General features: G+C 32.0%; 1 protein-coding gene across 1 annotated transcript in view; it reads left to right on the top strand.

The window, feature by feature from the left end:
• The window catches only part of MS3_00008940 (uncharacterized protein), a 60,495-nt gene that overhangs the window by 29,258 nt on the left and 6,086 nt on the right, over positions 1 to 25,151 (top strand). The window contains exons 13-23 of the mRNA XM_051217284.1: positions 1,181 to 1,300; positions 2,599 to 2,717; positions 5,076 to 5,172; positions 6,073 to 6,155; positions 9,761 to 13,088; positions 15,019 to 15,243; positions 16,038 to 16,246; positions 17,946 to 18,239; positions 20,540 to 20,973; positions 22,641 to 22,888; positions 23,418 to 23,650. Of these exons, the coding sequence (XP_051073901.1) occupies positions 13,038 to 13,088; positions 15,019 to 15,243; positions 16,038 to 16,246; positions 17,946 to 18,239; positions 20,540 to 20,973; positions 22,641 to 22,888; positions 23,418 to 23,650 (1,694 nt within the window). The 5' untranslated portion in view covers positions 1,181 to 1,300; positions 2,599 to 2,717; positions 5,076 to 5,172; positions 6,073 to 6,155; positions 9,761 to 13,037. The remainder of the gene's footprint in view (positions 1 to 1,180; positions 1,301 to 2,598; positions 2,718 to 5,075; positions 5,173 to 6,072; positions 6,156 to 9,760; positions 13,089 to 15,018; positions 15,244 to 16,037; positions 16,247 to 17,945; positions 18,240 to 20,539; positions 20,974 to 22,640; positions 22,889 to 23,417; positions 23,651 to 25,151) is intronic.

The raw sequence follows: 25,151 nt of genomic DNA on the forward strand, positions 1-25,151 counted from the left end.
TCTTTTATTTCCTTATTCACAACATATTTATTTAGTCAGTAGACTGCATTACTTATAAATGCGTTTCATAATTGTAAAGTTAGGAAATAATTTTAGTTTCTTGTTTTGCCGTTTACACTTCAAAATTAATTTTTAAAAGGTCCATTTTAAGTTACTAGCTGGGTATTCAGCTAAAAATGTACTATACCACAAATTACTAATACATGTTCAGACAAAGTAAGCGTGAAAATCAAGTAAAACTTAACTAGGATGGGTGTTGACAAGATGCCTTTACGATTAAAGCATTTGACTTTCAACCGAATAGGTTGGAGGGTCGAATGGCATTTTATTTATCTTAATTTTACCATTTGGGTAATGTCTATAATAGCTTTCGTACAATCAGTGTACATAAATACTGTGTTATGTTAATGCGGAATTCACTAATGAAATTAATTTACGTTGGTTAAATTAAGTAGGGGTTTTTCATAATTTTTAATAATGTGTAATTTATATCTTATTAACAAACTATCTTCCTAACTAATATTACCGTTTAAAGATAAAGACTAGAGTAACTACCGTGAATGTAAATTAGTAGTCTTAACGAATAAAGACTGTTTTTGTTTAGTAGCTTATCCAGGTTGACCTAACCTATACTATCAATGCTTTGACATTAGATGTTCTGGAATTTCGATGGTTTTCCATCTCAACACATCTTCAACTACGTTGAATATGCTTTTGAAATCATATCACATTAATATAAAAACGCACAAATGTCAAGTTGACAGATCAATATATTGCTCATATCACAGGGAATTTCCGTTCATGACCACTGATCGCACTCTTAGCACACATACACACATCTAAATTGTAGTATTTGTCTGCTTATCTGATTAAATACTTATGTTTAAAATAGTGAAAAGCTGAGAAGTATTTTAACCATTTAATAAAACAAACACTTTAAGTAGATTTATCCTTTGAATTTGTTTTTTATATATTTTTTGGAAAATACATATATATCACTGACTTAAATCTTGTGTATTTTCTACAATGCATGATATAAGTAAACACCGTAAGACCAGATGGTAATAAGTGAACATTGCAAACTAAGTAACAACGAAATATGTTAATGAACAGTAGAATAAATTACTTTTGCTGTTGTTGTGGTTTTAATTCCTTCTAAAAAAAATTATTTCTATCTCAGGGGAAATCGATGAATGTGACAATTCAAGTAGTTCTTATCTCTGAATCTGTCCGTTTACAACAAGTTTTAGCAACTTATGGTATTATCACTCAAACACCTGTACAAGTTGAACCTATTCAAGTGAGTTGGCTAAAATTTTGTTTTATTCTTGTAGTTAATTTGTTTTACCTTTACGAATTCTTGTATGTTTTATCAATCACTTCGTATTTTTTATTCGAATTACTAAAGGTTTTGGTGAGACTGTAATTTATGGACAATACTTGAGCAATACTTAAGTGATCTTGAGAATATCCACCTACTTACCAGGGTAAATGAGCGTTATAAATTCATGTAAGGAATAAGGGTTAGGATTTACAGTTGAAAGTTAGGGTTAGGGTTTTCATCACGAACTAACATCAGTTATAATGCCAAAATGGTATTTGGCCATATGGATGAATAAATATCTCACCAGAATCCAAGACCTGCTATCTTGAATCTAACTGATGCGTCCGTAATTTATAATCTTGCAAAGGTTTTATTTGAAATTAGGTTTACTCTGTGTTCCTTTTTTATCAAACTGAATACTATTTTATTTTCTCTTCTATAAACTTGCACTAATTTCATGAAATATTCTTCAGGATTAAATAAAGAAACTCAGTCAATCCTTAATCACAGGTCAGTGGTACTGGCGTATTGGTATGGTTTATTTTATTTAGTCAGAGGGATAGAAGTTGTTGTTCTATCCTTCATAGAAGTAGATCACTCAGACAACATTTCTTTTAAACATTATATTCACACGACTTCATCATTATTGTTTTAATTAACATGATTTATTTTTCCTGTTATTCATTTTTCCATGTGATTTATTTTATTAGCTTTATTATAACCTTACATCTTACGGTTGGTTTTTCTCCTTCTTTTTCAAATAGTCTCTCAACTTTTCAAATTACTCACTTCAAATTTATTAAGCTGTAACAATATCTAATTCACAGATTATGATGTGCGTTATTGTAGTCACCAATATAATATTTGTGGATTTATAATTTTAGAGTCACGTTGTGAATATGCTTTAAGGTTCTTTTAACTTTTAAATTAGATTTATTTCATTGACGATATAGTTAAAGCTATTAGCCTTTGATACAGAAAATGTAATTTTTCTCAATTTATTCATTTCTTAATTCGACTTAATTGTTTCAAAATTGATATTCATTTCATAAGATGTTTCGATTTAGCCTTGGAATATTTTATTATTTTACTAATGCCTAGTGATATAATGTGTATTTTATAATCTATGTAAAAGTGTATAAGTAAAAAGAAGTCTAATCTTGTTGGAAGTAACTTTGAGATCCAATCAAATAGTTGATTTCATTTTATGATTATTCATCTAATGTAGTTTCTGCATATGGACCCATACTCTCTCTCTCTCTCTCGATTTATAGATTTGGTCTCCAGATCAGCTTGTTCGTGTTGGCAAATTTATGGGTTGCAGTGAACGTCTAGGTCTATCTGGTCGTCCTCCTCGACCTTATGGACAATTAGGTACCAGTAAATTTTATAGGCAAGTTATCGTTTTGTCCAAGATCGTGTTTTGGCAAATGATTGTAATTATCATTTAATGAGGAGCCAAATATCTTGATATCTTGATACGGGTTAGCAGTCCATACTCTCCACGGAAACATTAAATTGTAATTCTTTGTGGTCTTAGCATAAACTTGTGAAGATTCGTAGCTCAGGTAGATAGTTTTGGTGAAGTTATGTCCTCTAATATTTACTATCTAACTAAATAAAGCCATGTGTTGTGAGTAATCTTGGGTAAAATTTTGTTCAAGTTTTTAAAATTAAGTAATATATTGTCAGCCGTTTGTATCTTAACAGTCTTACTTAGTTTTTTAAAGGCTTCCTAAGTATAATACTTTGGAGTCGTATGGACTGATTTCATTATGAAAGAAGAATCCATAACCAATGTGAAAATGTTCATTAATCATGTAAAAAATAGTGAACAGTTTTGTAATTTCTTTTTTTCGATTATAAATTCTTCTTCCATATAATCTTTATTGTGATTGGTTAAAAACTATGAAAAATTGTTCAACTTCATTTCAGAAGTCTTTCAAGATCTTTGGCATGGTTAAGCTTAACTGAAAGATCATTGAAGAGAAACTAGAAATCATATACAAACTGCCATTTAATTTGTCAAAATAAGTTGACTGAATCATTTATCATGAATAAAATAAGTAAATAATAATAATAATAATAAAACAGGATTCATAATACTCATATTCTTAAGAAAGGAAGAGTAATTGGATAATTATGCCTTTTTTATTAGTTCAGAGAATCTCCGATTAGAAATATCGTTTTCTCATCTACAAATAAAACTGTACTGCCACTAGAATATATATTGAAGCAATGTGTTAGTAATTAAGGCTTTCGACTTCAAATCGTCTAGTCATTGGTTTGAATCCCACTCCTCGTACTTCGATTTAGGTAAACAAAGTATATCATTAATCTTTAGACGTAGAGTTTGACTTAAACCCAAGTGTGCAAGTTTGTATATAGTAAGTGATACTAATAATTAATAACTACTTATCACAGGTATGTGTCTCTGATGTAAACATTTCTTAAATAAATAAAATATAAATTGTTAATTACTGTAACTCATTCACATTAATTACAAGTTAATGTATGCAGTTTTGAAGTATGCCGTTTACATGCAGGTTAGCGATACTATCCGGTTGTGCGAACCGCATTAAATAGAGTAAGGTATGACCTTACACATTATTGATTAAAAGTCGAATCTTTTAATCGCTAAGCCATTAATTGGTCTTTATTATTGTATAGCTATCAAGTGATTTAGATGATGGGTAAAATGCACACATGTACATTCACTACTAGTTTTCACCAAGTATATTTAATCCAATAAATTATATGGCTATTTCGATTGTTTTCAAATTAAAAATTGTTTTATTAAACATGACTAGAGTGTTAGGTTCGTTAAATAATATACATGATTAATGTCTACGACCTATATCAATTAAATTGGATTATTCATTAACATTGGACACTAATCAAGTAAATCTATTAATGGATGTATTATAATCACATCATAATGAATTATGATTTAAATACAAGAGAAATAACTGTATAGCATTTTTGTTCAGTTGAATCTAATCAATAGATATCAGAGCCCCCACATGCCCTGGTACGGCCGAGAGTAGGGAGAGTCCGCTCTCCCTCTCCAAATGCTCTCATATGGCCACACGTATACAGCTTCTGTCAGGGAAGTCCTACTCACTGCTTTCTCGTGACACGGGTGTTGTTTACGGAATTGAAAGGACGAAAAGTGAATGTCCGGCGATTTAACCGGGTTGGTGGACACGGTGAGTTCACCTAGGGGAGTTGGAAAACCCTGATTCCAAACCAAGTATGGTGATGCACATGGGCTCCAGTATCCTGAAGGAACAAATGGCATGCATGAGCCAATCGTTGGTCACCGGCTACCGACTGGATCTCTTTACGATGCTCCACTGCCTTATGGATCAGACCTTTAGGTCGAAGACTCCGGGTGTGGTCCCCTAAGAAAACCACCTGTTTTGGTTTGGGTACCTGAACAGTATCACAGCCCTCACACAAATCAAATGAGGTGTGTGTGGCGCATATTTATCTGGTGCTCCCTTGTACCAGTATTTATGTGTTCAAACAAATAAATAAAATAAATATCTGATAGATATTAGTAATTAATGTGTGTCTAATATCCTGTCTATCAATTTGGCCATTTTATAGCGATCTCCTTCATCCATACTTTCACTGTCGATATCACCAACAAAAAACCTTTTCAGGTTTTTCATGAATACAATTTACATGATCTTTCGATTTTACACTTTATTGTATTTTTTTTCTAATCACTCATTACTTATCTTAGAATATCTGGTTTAACTGTTCTTTGTTATCCAATATTATTTGAATCTCAAGAGTTTTATCTACTTCATGATATGCAAGTGGTTATTGATGAAGCTAAGGTAGGTGAAATAATTATTGGCCATTTTATTCTTGTATTGTTTTTCCTTATTATTATGTTTAATATGAAACACAAGAATGAAGTAGGGAGTAATATTTACTATCCTAGCATGATTAGATCATGTGAATTTGCTCGAAAAGAACTCACTAGAATGGCACTTAACTAAACTAATAAACTAAAAATACAATTATTCTCCCACTGATAAATCTCAGTGAGATGTAGGAAATATCAAAAGATAAAAATATCTTCTGATTTCTGTAAAGATCGATTAGTGTCAATACTGGCTCTTAATTATGACTGGAATTTGTGAATGGGTTGAAAGAATTCAACAATTCACATAAAACAGTATCATCTATTTCACTTTATGTCCAACCATTTAAAGTATTTAAATTGTGGTTTTGTTACTTCAATGAACACGTTTATAGGTGATAAGTAGAGATAGCTATGAAATTTAAAGCATATCAACAAAAATGTCAATATTTACCGTATGTTTTTGTCATTATTTCATTGATCATCTGTTAGATAGCTTAAAACAAGACATAAGTGAATATTGTTTTCCATTAGATTCTCATCAATCTTTAATTTAATATGCAATCATATTGGTGTGCATATGTGGGAAAAATAGGACTGAACTGATCAAGAAAATATGTGTGCCAGTGATACACAACTCGTAAAAAGTTTTTAAAAAATGTATAGCAGAATAGGAGGTGTAGTATTAGCAACGATATTAGTAACAATCAAGAGACATTCTTTTTCGTTATTCCTTTTGTACCCAGCATTTGAACAATAACAGCTTTTATTTCTCTCTTGTAAAATCGTTTTCTCAATAATTGATCATTTTTCTGTTCGGTTATATAATCATCTATTTTTCTCGATCAATTTTATTTCTTGTTCGTTACAGACTGATTTTCTATTTTTGTCTAATTGGTGGAGATTGCGTGGACGTCCCACATTTTGTTTTCTGATGCGTGAAGATATGGTAAAGTAAGTTATTTAAAAAAAAGAGAATTCCATTCAGTATTTATGATAACACAGCATTGTTATTAATGCTGATTTCATTTATTGTCTTTTTTTTTTGGTAACCTAATATTAGTGGGTACTATTGTGGAAGATTGGTATCAACATACAAACTGTAAATATTCGATTAGGTACATTTCTATTTTCTGCACCATCACTTATAAATAAGTGTAATATCAATATCACAGCGAAAATGTTAATATGACATACAGACTATTTTTATATGGAAGATAGATTAGTTAGTCGAATTGGTAATCTCAATTTCAAGCAAGTTAATCATATATGTTCAGTAATATTACAATTTGGATGTTAATTGATTTACTAATGAATACGTTTATTATCTTGGTCTGCTAAACTAATATAGAGTAAGAAGTTGAGTAGGTGTAGAGAATAATATTTTCAGCAATTATCGTCATTTCATTTCATTTTATTTGTGTGTAGGCTTTAATACTACCTGGGTGCTCAGATCAAAGCAGGTGGTTTTCTTAGGGGACCACACCCGGAGTCTTCGACCTAAAGGTCTGATCCATAAGGCAGTGGAGCATCGTAAAGAGATCCAGTCGGTAGCCGGTGACCAACGATTGGCTCATACATGCCATTTGTTCCTTCAGGATACTGGAGCCCATGTGCATCACCATACTTGGTTTGGAATCAGGGTTTTCCAACTCCCCTAGGTGAACTCACCGTGTCCACCAACCCGGTTAAATCGCCGGACATTCACTTTTCGTCCTTTCAATTCCGTAAACAACACCCGTGTCACGAGAAAGCAGTGAGTAGGACTTCCCTGACAGAAGCTGTATACGTGTGGCCATATGAGAGCATTTGGAGAGGGAGAGCGGACTCTCCCTACTCTCGGCCGTACCAGGGCATTTGTGGGCAGGTGTAGAAAGCCCTTTTTGGTGTATGGTAATTTCTACCAATGTCCTATAAGCTTAGGTGTTAATTTATTTATTCAATGAATAATTCTGTTTTCCATTTTTACTTCATTGTTACCTTCATTATATTTTCTTGATATCAGTGTGATACAATAATTGTCATTCATGTTTAAAAAGATCATGATGCATTAAAAATTTAGCAGAACGAAATCTTTTTTAAAGCAAAAAGTTATGAATTGGAATAATTGTTTATCAGTTTGATTATTATTCGTTGTTTTGGAGATTTCAGAAATCTGGACTCAGTGTAGTTTCGAATGTTAAAATACCTTTATTTATTATTATTATGTTCGATATGTTGGAAAGCTTATAATTCTATACATGTTTTATACTATCGTTTATTTGGCCTGTTACTGTGCTTCTTTTCTTCTACTATTTCCGATTTTCCCGGTATATTTTCTGTGAGATATTCTTTGGATTTCGATAGGTGAAAAATTTATTGTTATAATCTGAATGAGATGATGCTAGATCCCTAGAAATCAAGTGGTAAACTTCTTATTTTTATAATTTAATTGTTGGAATTTTAATTTCTCATTTTTGCTCCAAAAGCGCCCATTATCACATCTAGTTTGTGTTTTCAACTTGGTAGGGCTCTAAACGTTATTGGTCCGTTCTCTTTTTTACTACGCTACGTTGTGACGCTTTTCATGGACATGTTTGTGTTGTGTATATTAATCATGAGTTGTATGCTTGTTTTTTGTTCTTGCGGGCTGCTTGTGGAATTATACGTTTTCAGAAGAGAGTTTTGTGGAGATTTTTAGTAATTTTATAGTTTAATTCATGAGTCAATTAAAGCTAGACCACCAAGGAAAATCTGGAAACACTGGACGGCTGTTTCGTCCTAGTATGGGACTCCTCTGAAGTGCGCGTCCACATCCAGTGCTTCCAGGTTTTCCATGGTGGTCTAGCTTCAATCGACTCACGAATTCAACTATAAAATTACTAAAATCTTCACAAAACCCATTCTGATAATAATCACCTGCTCACTAGTGACTGCCTTCAAGAGGTATTTCCTGAAGTTCTAGTGAGAAGCAGTGACCAGTGGAGTTCAACTGGCTCTGTTATGAGATAGTAACTCACTGAGGACAATAGTGGAAGATGGCGCAGTTTCGTGGATTAGTTGGAGTTAAACATTAAGACCGTTGGATGCCGGCTCAGTGGTCTAGAGGTTCGAGTGGGACCGTGGATGTGCACTGCTGAGGAGTCCCATGCTAGGGTGAAACGGCCGTCCAATGCTTCCAGGCTTTCCACAGTGGTCTATCTTTAATTGACTCATGAATTCAACTCTAAAATTATATATTTTCCCTGATGACTCTGATCTTCTTCCTCTAGTTAACAGGGCTCGGGCGCAGAGGAATATCTTAGCTTGTCCTGTTGTCGCGTTGCTGATTTTCATTTCGTTCTCCCTTCCAACGTCATGTCCTTATCCCTCAAACATAGCAGATTAATATTCTCTTAGAAGTCGAATAAATTTCTCTTACTGCCTTTGATACTTTACCACTAACAAGGTTTTTAGTCTTTGTGAAACCCAGAAAAGTCTACAATAATTTATTTACCATGAGACCTGGCATTCGTGTTCTTGATAAAGTGTCTCGAAAGTGTAGTGGCTTTGCTTCGTTAATCAATCGCCTCTGTAACCGTTATTATATAAATCTCAACTGTGTTTGAAATCAGAAGGCAATAAGAAGTGGCAACTACAGTTTATTAGCGGATAGCACGGATAACAAGGCTATAAGCACATCGAGCGAATTTGAGGCACAGAGGTGAATATGTGTATGCGAGCAAATACAGAGCAGAGGCAAATTTATAGTCAAATCACATAAGTGTACAGCAAGCCAAAGCAAAGGCTTATAATAGGATTCGCGTATATATATACACGGGGAAGTGAATGAATCATCGAGTGATATTTAAGTGATCAACATTTTAGTTAGTCTGTCATGTGATCAAGCGTACAAGCTTATACAGTTATAATAGTGATCATAATATTACAAAGAAATATGCGAATTGTTACTATTCGAATAGCATTGTCTGTTAAGTAAGTTGACAGAAGTTCTGAACCAAAATTAACCACAGTCGAAATTGGTTGTAGAATAGTTTCTATAGTAGCTTTATATAACAGGTTTCATTAATTTGGTGACTACGTCAACCGCTTCAATATCCTGTATATTGATAGGAACATCTTATGTGAATATGATGCTTATAAGTTATTCACCAACTCATATCATTTATATATTGAAATAGCTACCTCATAGCTTTCATAGGACAAGTGTTTAGTATACAAGTGAATTCTGTTTTCCTTCGGGAATTATTGTTTTATTTTAGTTTTTTTTTAAAACGTACGTTGCTGAACTATAGGTACATTCGAACTGTCAGATGCAAACTGTAAAAATCACAATGAAACAGTGTTTAGGTTCTGTACAGGGTCATGAGTCAGAGAATCATCATTTAATGAGGTGTTAAGCTTGCATAAATTTAACGTTTTTTTTAGTGATTTGAGTACATTTTATGTGCGGTACAATTAAATGTAGTAGTTAATTTTTAGAAAGTTTGAGATTTTCCGTTGTTAGGTTTTTCATAGAAATATTTGTTAGAAACTTTGATAAACATCTTCTACTTTGTTCTTTTTCTCATTTTATATAGATATTGGAGAGTTGAAATAGGGTTTTAAGTGATCGCTTTCTTTTTTTCTCACATAATAATAACAATGTAGATTACCAATTAACACCGTGTTTTGTACGTTTGTATTATAGGTATCATTTTTTAACCATTTCCCTCGTTTGCTTTTAGTAGCCTTGGCTTATGTTAATAAGAAATAACCTTGTTCAAATAGAAGAAAAGACAGAACTACTTTTTACATGAAATATCCATTTTCCCTTGAATGCTAAAGAAATTTGGTTTTTTTTCTAAAGGTCAAGAAAGCATATTTTCAAAGACGAAATAACTACGCTTCATTATGAAAATGTACCCTAGTAGTGTGACTGTTCGTCTCCTAACTGACGTGGCCTAGGCTCATTAATCTTTCTCGCCTCCTTTATCATGGCCAGGATGATAGAATCTCCAGTTCCCTTACCTTATAAGTAGGGCTGAAAGTTGACTACATGACTTGACATGAATAATTATCAATGCAACGAGAGTGAATTGACAACAGGACTAAACAACTAATAAATAAAAATGTCAAAGAAAATATACGGATTGGTATTTTAAGGTTTTTAATGACGTTAAGTTCAAGATTCAGAAGAAAAGAACAGATACATTAGTTTCCGTATGGCTGATCTTTGACCCACATACATGGAAACTTCCTAGTATCGAATAGAGTTGATGGGTTTCATAACCTATGAAAATAAGGACTAGACATTGCTTCATATCTCGAATTAATGGTTGATGTGTTGTGTCTGGGCATGTTTGGCACATAATTCGACCGTTTCAAGCTATATTATTATACCATCACTTAGTACTGTTTGGCTAATATGAGCACTACCTAACTAGGTGATCACTCATCGTTTGTGAAGTTAGGTTGATTAGATTTTCTTTGTCTGATGCTAACTATCTTACATGATCACACTAATCTTGGTGATCCTTATTCCTTCAATTTATATTTGTTTATGTTTATTTTCATCTCTTACATTCTTTGTAATAGACTGCATTGATCCATTCATCATCTGATAACTTGTATCTAAAGTGAACTGTCACATAAAAACCCCTTTGTATACGATTCATTGTTTATTTGTGTTTTAAAACTGTTTTCCTAATGTCTAACGTGAAATTCTCATAATTTTAATTTTTAACTGCATTATACCATCGTTATCACAACAACCATAATTATTTATCATTCTATCTAAATAAATAAAATTGTTTATCTCATGATCCATTAGTCATTTTCATCCATCAGTCCAAAAGTGTTTGAACATATTTTGTAAGAAAAATAGTTGCGATGGTGAATCAATATGTTATTGAAATGTAAATCATTCAATTATAATTTCTAGAATTATTGGTTAGTAATTAGATTGATCAAATTTCAATGCTTGTGATTGATGTGTTAATTATTTCCTCTTAATTTCTAATTATATCTCAGTTTATTGAAAAGTTGTACTATTGTATAAATATGATTATAACATAATGTGATATATTCTTAAGTAATGTGAATGTCCTCTTGGGCTGATCCCCTCCATCTCGCTATACATACATAATATCTGATTCCAACTCATCAGTATACATGGATTAGCATTTTTTTTTTCTGGCAAAAATCCCTCCCGTTTAATACACTCTACAAATGTATTAATTCTTTATAAATTTTATTGCAATTTTAAAGGTCAATATGTTTAAGCCTTATATTGTATTCATAATACTACTCAAATACTACTTATAAATTTGTTTCAAATTATATTTAGTATTTAAAGAAGACAATATAAAACCATTAATGTCGCTGACATTTTAACATCCATTATTTTGGTTCTAGATTTCCTACAGTTCCTGAATTTCAACGTATATACTCACATGTTATGTTTAAAAATCTATGTCACAACACATGTTTTCTCAGTACACAACCAGAATATATGGATTTCATTCTCTGGTAATTAATACATATTACTTGAAGGAACAGATACAAATAATTGTTCACACCTAAACCTCGATATTAGTCACATGTCGCTTGTGAACATAGTGATAGCAAAAGAGTGATTGAGTAGTTAAAATGCTTAGACTTCAAACAGAGTAGATCTCAGGTTCGACCTACTCCATTTCTGGTTCTTAAGCTTGCACTTGGTAAATGAGTTGGGTTAATGTGATAATAAGGACTATGGGGGCGGTGAAAGTAGGGTTTTATTCAACTAATCAGTGCTGCACAAAATCAGACAGACAATCATATCATATATATGTGTGGTGTATACTACTTATGTTTACAGATATAAGTAGTAACACCAATCAAAATTGGAATATCTGGTAGCAGAACATTGAGATCAAATTGAAGAAAACAGGACTGTTAATAGAGAGTTATTATAATAAGAACAGAAGTGAAGGGATGATGAACTTTGTAAGAGACAACTGATAGAAGATGTGCAAATAATGTATTTAATGTATGGTTTTCATTTTTTATGAAGGCACTCTAATTTTGCAATCAACAATAAATTCGTCTTTCCTGTTTGAGTTCTTCGTTCTTAGCATGCACAGGTTTGTCTTATAGATTTCCGATAAAATCATTCGTCAGATGTTAAAATGCACTGGTAATGAGATGTGTATTTATGTGTTATATCCTGACGAGAATTATGAGTGGTAACTTTTGAGAACTATTTATGGACCACTACTTTACATATCTTTTTATTGTATGAATATTAAGTAGCTAAACTATGCATATTGATGTTCCTCTTATTATAAGCTTTATTTTGACTCATAGACTATTAATATACGATCTACCATTCTTGAGTTATTCACAGTCTATCAATCACTATCTCCCACATTCACAGCCACTTTGGGCTAAATCTTGTACAAATGTTATTTTCTATTTTATGATGCGATGTGGTCTGCTTGGTTTGTATATAAACCATGTTTGAAATACACTATTCATATCGCAGAGGCTAATATTGGTGTTCTGGACTCTAACAAGTAGGACTAGGCAGGGAGAAGGACCGATAGGGACTTGAGACTGCTCGTACGGGTTTACGCGTCATTGGTCCAGTCGATAAATCACTGTTCTTTAATTGGTGGCATCATTACGTTATATATTAATATGGAACAAGGTCACAAGTTATAACAATATGTATCAGTTCCTGGCTTTCATTTCCTTTCATAATTTTCTAAGTTAGTTTTTTAATTGTTATTTGTTTTAAATAGTTGTAAATTATTTTTTCTAATATGATTATTCATTTATATTTATAATAATAGGGTCCCAGGCTTCGATAAGTTGCTTCGTTTCCTTGTCAGCATGAAAAATGGGACTGTTCAGGAAGCCCATGTTGTTTTGGGACGTGCACAGGTAAAGTTTTTCTTTAGGTAGTCTATAACTTTATCTTAAGTTGTAAAGTTTATACATGTTTGTGCACAGGATAAATTGTAAGCTTTATGCCTGCTGACTTATGTTGCTCTAAACACAAATGAACAGACAAACAAACTGGATAGTATCCTCTGCATTTTTGATGAGAATAAAATTTCAGATATATGTTACATCGTGTTCTTAACTTATCAGCTGGATGTACTTACATTCCAATCCCGGATACGTGCTTGTTAAGCCACCAATGCTCTATCCACTCGGTTGTTACGTTATGGTGATTACCAGTTTCTTGAAAAGTCTATTTAAGAACCTATGTGCTATTAGAGACTAGTCAGTTTGCTTCTGAAAATCAAGAAGAAAAAATTGACTGGTTATATTATTTAATATACCAAACTGGTGTCACTAGTCCTCGAAGGTGCGTAATATCTTACATAACTAGTTAAGTTCTTTTCATAGGGTTTACTGATTACTGTAGTTCTAGTCTCAACATTTCAGGTCTACCAATTTTCTCAAATGAAGGCAATAACCTGAGAGGCGTTCCTGTTTAAATACTTGTAACTTTTTCACGGTGTAATTTCGATGAAGTTTTGTTCTCTGAGCTGAATAGTTTGGTCATGTAGCTTCTGAACGACCTCATCAACATGAAATTCAGGTAGAAGTGAAGTGTTCGAATTTCCCCACATCTGATTCGTAACTTGTCCTGTAGACCTCGATGTTGATTGGTTCTTGGTGACATTAAGCCTGTCATTGTTTACTTCTTTGTTTTGATTGTATCTCCCAAAGAAGTAAACAATGACAGGCTTAATGTCACCAAGAACCAATCAACATCGAGGTCTACAGGACAAGTTACGAATCAGATGTGGGGAAATTTGAACACTTCACTTCTACCTGAATTTCATGTTGATGAGGTCGTTCAGAAGCTACATGACCAAACTATTCATCTCAGAGAACAAAACTCCATCAAAATCATCCACCTGAGCTACAAATCTTCACCATCTCATGACATAATCTCCATCAACCATGTCTCACAGCTGTAAATAAACTGGAACAGACTACTGTACTGTTTAGTTGAATATACTAATGAGTAAAACGGTTTCTTATAAAAGGCTTTTAGTCCTATAGCAGTCCCTGCTTGTGAATTATTTTAATCAGAATCATAAAAATAACGGAGATTGAACGGTAGCTTAATTTACGTAGACTATTGTCGAGTTTGCACAATTCGAAAACTCTTCCTAGTTCATGTTAATTTGCCTGTCAGTTTTCATTAATTTCGTAAATAAGATATCCAAACTGTAATATGTTCCTGTATACTCTAATTACACCACTCATCATTGATTATTGAATATCTTGTTCAGCTGACCTTAAACACTTTGACATATGTCGTTGTTGTAACAAACACTGTAAAAAAATTAATTTCATCCATCGTTTTATCCATGTTCTTAAAAATCCGTCAATAGCACACGTGAAAGTAATACGACTTTTTAACTAAATAAATAATACTCTTCGAATATTCACTTTCTTGAGTTTGTAGAAAGTTAAAATGTAATATAATCTTATATTTTATATTTTGTTTTATCACTGATTATGATCAATTGTTGTTGTTATGTATATCAATGGATCATAAGTTTTAACAAATTCTTTAACAAAACAAATTTCTTATGAGTACTTGTTGATTTCCAATGATTTACTTTTTATACATTTGGAATTCCAATGATGTTTTCGTTTCTGTGAACTTTGCGTTATAATCCAGGAACTCATTGAGTGCCTTCAACGCATTGGGTTGATCACAAGATTAAAAACATTTGGAATTTTCTAATTATTAATTCTTTTCTGTTCATTTCAAGTTTGTAACATTCGACAGTTATAATAACATAAAATTCTTATATACATTAAATGAATTTTAATTAAATTTTAGAAATTTGTTGCAAGTGGATTTGTTGAACATTTAGACTTTTTGCCATATTGGACCGCTAAAGGTGAATATTTTCGTAGATTACATCAATTAGATACTGGACGTTCATATCAAAGTTTAGATAATTTGCCTAAAGCAGTGAATATACCGTCGAAATCTTTAAATCGGTTTCAATCACATATGTCCGACGAGGAAATTATTCAAAGTATTCATGCTATAGATAGAAAAGTACGTTCCTCTTAACATTGACTTCAGTCTACATAGTCAAGTACTATAATTAGCACACATACTCAAGCTTTGAGTGAACAAACCTGTTATTGATTATATACATTGAATTTATGTATTTCTTGTTGTGTTTCGATAATTAACTATCACATCTCTTATAAACTAGATTATAAAGTTGAATGTTTCAAACAAAATCTCCACATATCACTCACATAAATGATAATTGTGTGAGTAGTAGTGAATAGCTTTCAGATCTAATTCTCAACGTTTTAAAGACCATCTATGAGAGTTCAACCATTTTGAGAATAAGATGATAGCATTTGTCGATCATCAAGCTATGTCGCAAATTGACTAAACTTGGTTGAAAAAGTAGACTATAGTTTGAGATTGTCGTGGTCATCACTAGTTCTAGCACCCGACATAGCAAAATTTTAGTCTTCAGACATAACACGTGTAAACCTACATATAAACCTTCGATGGCAAGTAATATTCGGGTTTATAGGTTTAAGGTGATTACTTCTTGTCTAAGTTGTATGTAATGTTGTAAAGACTTTCAATATTCATTGAGATCTTGTGTTTCAAAAATACAAAATCTATAGCTTATAACTATCCTTACAGGGTAATTTCCCTAATAGCTAAATCAGTAATAACAGCGTTCTCTTAATTTTAGTATTGAATTTTTTAAATTTACATACTTGATTCTATTACTATTTTGCTTCTTCTTCTGAAATATACCTTTTCGTTTTCTTTTCTCTCTGTTCAACTGTGTGGTCTGGATAAAAAACAACTTTATTTAGCTTTTACAAAAAGTAACTGATCAACAAGTAATTGAACAAGCTATCAAACCAGGTGATAGTCCATTAAATTTAGCTTATCGAATTGCTGCATTACATGAATTATTAAATCGACATGGTTTGGATCATGGTTTCTCAACTGATCAGCATTTTCTCATTGTACGTGATTGCCTCACGGAATTGTCACGAAAAGCCGGTATTCAACAGGCATGGTAAATCTCTACTCTTTTTTAAATCTTGAATTTATGATAACTGAAATTTAAGATTTTTCAAATCCTTTTTAACTATTATTTATTTTAATGGTTGAGATCATGAGTCAATTGAAGCTAGACCACCATGGAAAACCTGGAAGCACTGGACGGCCGTTTTGTCCCAGTATGGGCTTCCTCAGCAGTGCGCATCTACATCCAGTGCTTCCAGGTTTTCCATGGTGGTCTAGCTTCAATTGATTCATGATCTCAACTAATAAAATTATTATAATATCCACAAAATCCTTTCTGAAAATAATAATAGTTCTTAATTTTGAGATGATTTATTGGCTGTCGTTTGACGTAGATCAGTGCTATTCAACTTATTATTAGATAAATATAAGAGAAAAAACAGATTGTTTGTGTTTATCAGTCATTATCGTCAATGAATGGCATCTATACTTTTGTTGATAACATCGTGTATTTTGATTTGTTATGTGCATTAATTTAAGCTTGATTAAACCATGTTTATCAAGTCACTAACAACTGAGCCAAAAGTTGCGTTTTTTTTTCTGGAATCCCAAAACGGTTATAAATCCTCTTACATTTGGATATAATTACTGTTGTTAAAAACGTTCAATAATCATGATATCTGTATCCTACATCTCCTGTCAATTGTTAATATCTAGTATTATAGTTTTGGTTTACTGTGTTTTTTTTTCAATACAGTTACTTTTGAATGATTTGTTTATAAAGTATGTTTTAAATAAGATTTCTAACGTTATCTATACTTTACTCTGTCAGCAAGAATATTCACCTTCACCACAACCAATACGATTATTATTTCAGTCAGAAAAATAGCACATGTACATCTTTATAGCTTTAAGTTTCTATGTATTCTAATCATACTATAAAGTTTAATTGGAGTTTTGTTTCAATACTGAATATCCTTCTCATTGGACTATTGAGATAAATTATAACTGAGGTAGATAATTTCCATAGTATTGTGTTATTCATCAACTGGATGGTTCGATTACCAGCCTTTCACTGTCATTATGGTCATCATCACGTTAATCTGATTGAAGTAGAAGTGTGAGTTTTGTTCATAATTATTCCATAAGCGTTAAGTTAATCGATTCTTATGACTTTGTTCGTGACTGATTGTCATCATCATAGCTTTTATTATCCTTGCATTCGTATTGACCTCCGATCATATGGTTGATTGATCTCTCCTGTGTGGATTAATAACTTGAATCGATTATGTGATTGTTTATTGTTTGGAAATTGACCTAAATAGGATGTTTCTAAAAGTATTATCTAACATTATTAAAATTTCATCAATTCATCATATATAGTATTTATCATAAGTCTGTTTATTTGCTGTTGGAAACCACCAACTATTTAAAGGCTACCACTAGACTGTAATTCAATATCATTATGTAAGGCTTAGCAAACCGTTTATGTGGCTACTGTTATGACTTGTAACAGACTAAGTAACGTTTCTGAACTTCTCATCTGTTTGTGGTAAATTTTCTAACAGCTCACTTCATTGCAATTTACGTCTCTGTATGTTTTTCATACAGTAATGTTTTATGTATATCTTTGCATATAATACTGTATGTATGTAGTATTCATATTTATTTGAAGTAACTATTAAACCTGTTCTTGTCGTGACTAATTCACAATTCACCATAAGTTGTTGTATGCTCTTCATTATTTTCAGGTGTGTAGTACGTTTATCTGCTGCTTTATTATCTCAATTCGCCAGTAGTTTAGCTCCGTCATTGTCAACTATTCTCGTCTGTGGCAAACAGCCTACTGTTGGCATTCCCCAAAGCTCAGAAGTTGTTATCAACAAACCTTTAAATCCAGATGAATTACATGCTTTATTACGTGAAGAAGTTTATTCATATGATCCGGTACAGTTTTCCTTACAACAAGAACTTATCCTATCTGTTAGTAGTTTATTGACTACAAATAAGGAGTTGTTTGATGGAATCAAATTTATACGCTTTGGGTGAGTAAATTAACATCTCGTAAATAGAGATTTGTATAATGGATATATATTTCCGACATATTTTCAAGCAGTATATATGTACATGTATTAAGTGTGGCGCATATATATTTGGCGCACCCATGTACCAATATTTATGTGTTCAAATAAATAAATAAATAAATAAATAATATGTATTAAACAGACAGTCAAAAGGCAATGTAGCCTTTAGTGATAGACAGTAGTGGAACACTTTTAGTCATGATCAAAAGATTATATCTTAGTTTAGTTAGTTATGGACTTGAGACAAATGTGTATCGTTCAAGTTATCATCTCCTACATCACCACAAATTAATAAGACATAAATAAACTGTTATCATCCCAAGTGGAAATATTAATATTAGGAAGTATATTGTTCAAAACAAAAACAGAAGATCAGAGAATTAAAAAGTATGAAATAACATGAAGCTCTAAATCAATGGGAAAATAAATAATAAATACCGATACATTAACTGGATCAACTTTGAACTATTTTATTTTCTATGGTCTGCAATCACTATCTACAGTTACTGTGCTCATTCATATTTGATATTTGTTTGCTGTGATGAACTGAAATAAATTAATTTGTAATCAGTTGTTTCTTTTCTTCAATTAGACGAATCTGAATAAACTGAAGGATCTACATAGATATATGAAGTTCTATTAAAGTGAATCATTTTGACTTATCATATTTCACAATAAAAATAAAAGTGAAAATTCATAAAAATGAAGTGATGTAATCACGATGAATATAAGAGAGAAAAAGAGGAAAGAAGAGACATTTTCTGCTGGATATTGCAATGTAGAATTCTTAGCAAAAAGTGTTTCAACAAGTTTCTTTTACAAAAAAAAGGAAAAATAAAGTGAAAGAAACTGATAACTGGATACATAAATACATAAGTAGATAAATTACTTGGAATTAAATGAAGTGTTTTTTTAAGAAGATTTGGATCTGTACAATATTTCAATTAGAAACATGTTTAAGAATACAAGTTGTTGACGAGATCAGCTCTAACTATCTGTTCGTCATAACGTGCAGTTGCTAGATAATTTATTGTAGAAATTTTATATCTTTTTTTGTATGCATGGATTCTAATGTATTGACATCTCGTTCTACCAGAAGATATACAAGAAAAAAGATATAAATGAAGTGGATGATTAGTATTTGATAAGATAACACCTGACAGCAATTTACAAGATGTCTGTCCATAACCATATTAATCATTACCTCAAAAAATTCACCACACACCCTGCTAACTGCCTTCACCACTCTCCGCAGTACAGCAAATCCTTTCCCAAAAGCATGCAGCCTCTTTATGTAGTAAGTCAGACGGAAAACTTTCTTCAGCAAAAATAAAGTGTAAGAAAGCCAAGAGAGGTCAGATGAAAAACTTACATCATGGTAAATGACTTTTGACACTATGTTTATCAAGGAATCTCCAATAATGCAAACATTTTAGGATTTCAACTGTGTGTTTAGGTGTTCTTTATGTCTCAGGCTAAAGTTAATCGTTTGAAATTTAGACGGGTTGTGAGACCATTAACAACAAACCACCGTTTAATACGAGACGAGAACTCATTCGATTCAAGAGGATGTAAGGATGTAGAAATCGACATACAGACAGTGAGATCGTCCGCGTACACACAAAAGTATTTTCTGTGGAAGATGGGGGATCATACCGAAATAAATGAGAAGAAGAGGGGAAAGAACAGTTTCTTGTGGCACACAGTGGGATAATATAAACGTCGAACACTGTCCTCCAAACACAGTGTACTGTTCTCTTCCAGAGAGGTAGGAACATAGCTGGTTGGTGATCCAGCTGTCGCTGTTGACACTGATTAATTTTTTAAGTAGAAGTCGTCTTGGAATGGAGTCAAAGGCAGAAGTACGGTCCGTAAAAGCGCATAGAACATATTTCTTACCCTTTCCCAAGCTGCACATTATATTATGCAGAACAATAGCAGCACCCAAGGTGTTCTAGCATTTGTAAGCAAACTGATATGGATCAATGTGCTCTATTAGTGCAGGCTGAAGTGGGAGTGGCAATAATATTTCCATCGTTTTGAAAAAAGGTGAAGTTATTACTATGGGTCGAAATTTCACATTCTTATCGCCAGACTTTTTCTTATGCATTGGGATTATCTTTATCTTTCTCCACATTTTTAGCATGAGATCAGTTGAGAAGGATCTGTTAAAACTGCTCGTGAATAGATAACATAGAAGTATTTAACTTTAATGATTCATGATTAATAAACTTAGTAAACGTTTACTTTCCCATTTTTAGTTGGTTATTGGAGGCAATGAAATTGAAACTTGAACTAGAAATATGTTTAGGTGTTGGTGAAGATTCTTATCATCATCATCATCATCATCAACAACAACAACATCACGATGGTGAATTTTGCAAATCTAGATCCATCTATGAATCTGTATTAAAATCACTGACAAATTTAGAAATACATCCACGTAGTTTAGGTGCATGTCATTTGTATAGTTTGCCTCCATGTCAAGTTAAAAATTTATTATTACGTACATTGAAAGCTGGTCAAGAAGGAAAAACTCAATATTCACTTGATAATTCTGTGGATTCCACAACAACATTTACCCCTACTACAACTGGTTGTACTACTACACCTACTGCTGGTAGTTTTAATTCTACTAAACCGACCGCAAATAATACTCGAGAATTATCAGTTATCACTGAATGTGGACCAACAAGTAAGAAATATTGAGTGGTTGTTTATATACTCTTGTGTTGGTTTTTTCACATGAAAAATTTAAAGTATAATTCTTACCATTTTACTGTTTACTAATTAGTATAGTAAATCCTATGCATAGGTGAATTATATCGTAGACATCATTAACTGAATGTAAAAAAATTAAGATTAGAATGCTCTCCATATATAATGAAATGACAAAAATTTGAAAATGTAGAAGCTAGGGCGTTTCGTGATCTTTAGCAGTCAATCCGGGAAGTCGTTACGGATCAACGGTTGTTGGTACAACATAACCACCTTTTATTATAGAGTTTTATGTCGTATACTGCTTACGTTTTTGTTTTATTGATTGAATCCTAGCGTCGACAAAAATATCCATTTTGAAAATTGACGTAAAAGTGAGCAAACCATCGGAACCATTATCTATAGATCTTAACTGTTATTGATTGACTTTCTCCACCGTGTCGAAATTCGTTTCTGGACATCAGCATCACTGATACAGTGTTACTATTTTATGTGAACAATCCTTTGTAGATAGTGATTATAGAGCGTAAATGTTTCTTAAATGTCTTTCAAGAGGTCCCATCAAATTTGTTTCTGTCCAACTACTATGTTAAGTATTTTTTGGCTTAACTAGACCAATATAAGAATGACCAGAAAAACAATAGACAATCAGTTTTTTAAAAAACTATTTATTCACTGTTCTTTGAACCACTTTTGAGACCTAATCATCTCTCTAAGAATTTACCTATTTTGAGTTACGTACATGGCTGATACGCAGATATTTTTATTTATAACAATTCTTCTCGTTTCTGTAGTTATTAATCCCGGTTAAGTATTGAATTTTGCATAAGAAAAAGAGAATTCAGCAAAGAAAATTTTCTTCTCGACGAAATCATTTACTTAAGCTGTACATTCATATTTATAGGTATATGGAAAATGTATGTCTAGGAGGATAAAAATGATTGCATCACCAAAATGGATTCGAGAATAAATAACAAATGAGGCTACGTACCAATTAAGGGGTAAGGAAGAAAATAATTTATGGGTCAGATAATAGTGCAATCGACAGATATGAAGATTAGCGACAAACACAGTGGTCATAATGATAGACTGAATAATAATCAACGGCCGTCCATTGCTTACAGGTTTTCAATGGTGGTCTAATATCAATCGGTTCATGATCTCAATCGAAACGTAACAATCTCCACAACCCCTAGACTGATAATCGGACTATTATCTGACCCATAGATTATTTTCCACCTTACTCCTTGATTAGTACGTAACCTCATTTGTTATTTATTCTCGAATCCATTTTGGTGATGCAATCTTTTCTACCCTCCTATAGACATACATTTTCCATATACCTATAAATATGAATGTACAGCTTAAGTAAATGATTTCGTCGAGAAGAAAATTTTCTTTGCTGAATTCTCTTTTTCTTATTGGATTTTGCATTTAACTCAAATATTTGCACGTAAAAGAATCCATAATAGAAAAAATTAGTTGTATTTTTAATTTAGTTAAAGTCTCACTGGTGATTTAATAATTTTAGAGATTTGAGGTTTCCTTTTGTTTACACATTGTTAGTTACTATATACTCAGCTTGCTCTAGATAGTATTCCATTGAAAATATGTTTTCTTTAATTATTGGTATTCTATATCAAGAGGATGTTTCGGAATATATTCATCGGGCTCGTCGTACTCGTTTGCGTCGCAATATTCATCATGATAAACATTCTCGTAATTCAAGTGTATTTTCGTCTGCAGAACTTTTAGATATACCAAAAGCATTGTTTCAACGTCAATTGGATGGGTGTTTGGGCGTAGTACCTTCAACATTTTATCAAGGTGTTTATTTTATTCTTGAACGATCTCCTCATGGTATATTGATTTATGGTAAACTTCTTCCACAGGTAAACAAACTAGTCTTTTTGTAGCTTTTCCTTCGTTTTCGTCTCATTGTTTGTACAACCTGGTTGCATGTTTTACGTTTAAACAAAGTGATACATTTCGCATTCAGTAACGTGTATTTCCATAATCACATAGATACTGATTATTTTTTGAGAGTTAAATTTGTGTGGTGTAGCACCTCGGTCAAATATGTGGCCATCGATATGAGAAACTTAAAGTAAACATCATTTTCGTTTGGTTTATGTACAATTTAAGTTCGTGATATAATTCATATGAATTCTTTTCAGTCACCCTCATATGATCAACTGGTTTAATACAATATTAGATGCATTTCACTAAACAATATAAATCCACAATAAATACACTTAATCCCTCCACTAGATTTTCTCTTTCCCTGAGACTCATGATTGTTAGAAAACAAGACCTAACTTGTAACTTCAAAGAATTATTATTTGGCATATATATATAATTATTTTAAAGTTTCTAAAAATAGTTTTAATATTATTGCTGGTCTTAATTTTATCTTTAAAGAAACCTATTTTAACTGATATGACGCCGTATGATCTCAACTTTGTTGATGAAGTTGAATGTCTTCTAAGAGCAATATGTGATCCTGCTTATCGGTCATTGGTTGTTGAGACAATGATGGTCATCGCAGTTATATTACAAAGAAACACTGAATTATCATTTGATGAGGTAGTCGATATTAAACTCATTATTATGGATGCAATAAACGCTTTTAAGCGTGATCGTCATACTAACATGTAAGTTATTCTTCACTTCTTTGTTTAAATGTTTTATTCAATGTGCAATTCCTCACACTTTTAAAAGTTAATCTTAAGTGATTACAGAGGAAAAAGTGTTTTTTTAACAAATATTTCAATAGTAAAATGTAACAGTGAATCACGGTTTAAAATATTTCATTTGCTTATCTTAGGGAATATTTATTTTTTTTATTGTTCCTATGACACGTCAATTGTTTTACTAGTTATATATTTACTATACATCATGTAACTTAAAATATCTTGCTTTTCTATGCTAACATCTATTCGAACTAAGCTTTTTCAGACCCGAACGTGTAATGTTGAAATTACTTGAATTTCAACATCGGAAATTATTTCGAGTATAATTTTTGCATATAATGCGCAAGTTAATACGCAATAGAAATTTTGACTTGAATACTACACTTACCTTTAATAATACAGATGTTGAGGAAAAGCTGTAGTTAGAATGTTGATAATTTTATCTTTAGTCTGTCTGTGTATTTCAGACAGTATTAGAACACGGGGAATCGTACGACACTTGATAGATAATGGTGTTGTTTTATCAATCACTAACTTGCAATAAAGTGGTTACAATGAAGTTATTCAGTCTTTCTTATGTGAATTTTAATTTTCAACCTTAACATTTAGTTAGCATTGTAGAACAATATAAATGCTAAGAACATACAGCACTAATCATACTGTCAAGCGTACATTTAAGTTGAGGGTACTTTCCAAATAATCAAATGAGAATTAAACTACGACAGTAAAAATCAGCGTGGAGCAGATAGCTGTATCATTTGGGGACTATTAACAATTTATGAAACACAAGCTAAGAGAAATCAAACTAGTTGTTTAAAGCGAAAAAAAACTTCAAATGTTAGTTTGACCAAGGAAAACTATATTTTTAAGTGATCATGAAAGTGTTACAAGCAAAGAATTGAACTAAAATATCGAATTAGGAGTATAAGTATAACAGAAACAATGCGCTATAGAATATATGTCATAAAAATTGTTTGGCACACTCAGACTAGTGTATCGTCATAAAGTAGTGTAAATGACATACACAAAACGACAAGGTGATAAGAAATGATTTGCAAAATAATTTAACATCCATTGTGGCAATGAAACCTTAGCAACGTGTTCAGCATACCTATATAATCTTTATATTTGTACTTCTTCAAGTACTTAATTAGTTGTATGGATACACAAGTCAATGACTTGTGGAAATCTACAGGCACTCCGCTAAAATATCTACGATATTTGTATAGGTCAAATCATCCCATATAATTTATTTATGATTTTTTTTAAATCTTTCACTTATTATGTGATGTTTGGCAATTTTTCTTTGGTAATCCATAACTTCGATTTTAAGTTCCCATTTCTTTTCTATAAACAGAACGATTTATTTTCTTTTATATTAGCTCCGTTGTTTATGTGTGTATATTATATAATTCTATTTATGTTCAGTGATTCCTAAAATTAACTTTCTATCTTTTTTTTA

Source organism: Schistosoma haematobium, chromosome 1 (genome assembly GCF_000699445.3).
Source record: "Schistosoma haematobium chromosome 1, whole genome shotgun sequence".
Lineage (NCBI taxonomy): Eukaryota > Metazoa > Platyhelminthes > Trematoda > Strigeidida > Schistosomatidae > Schistosoma > Schistosoma haematobium.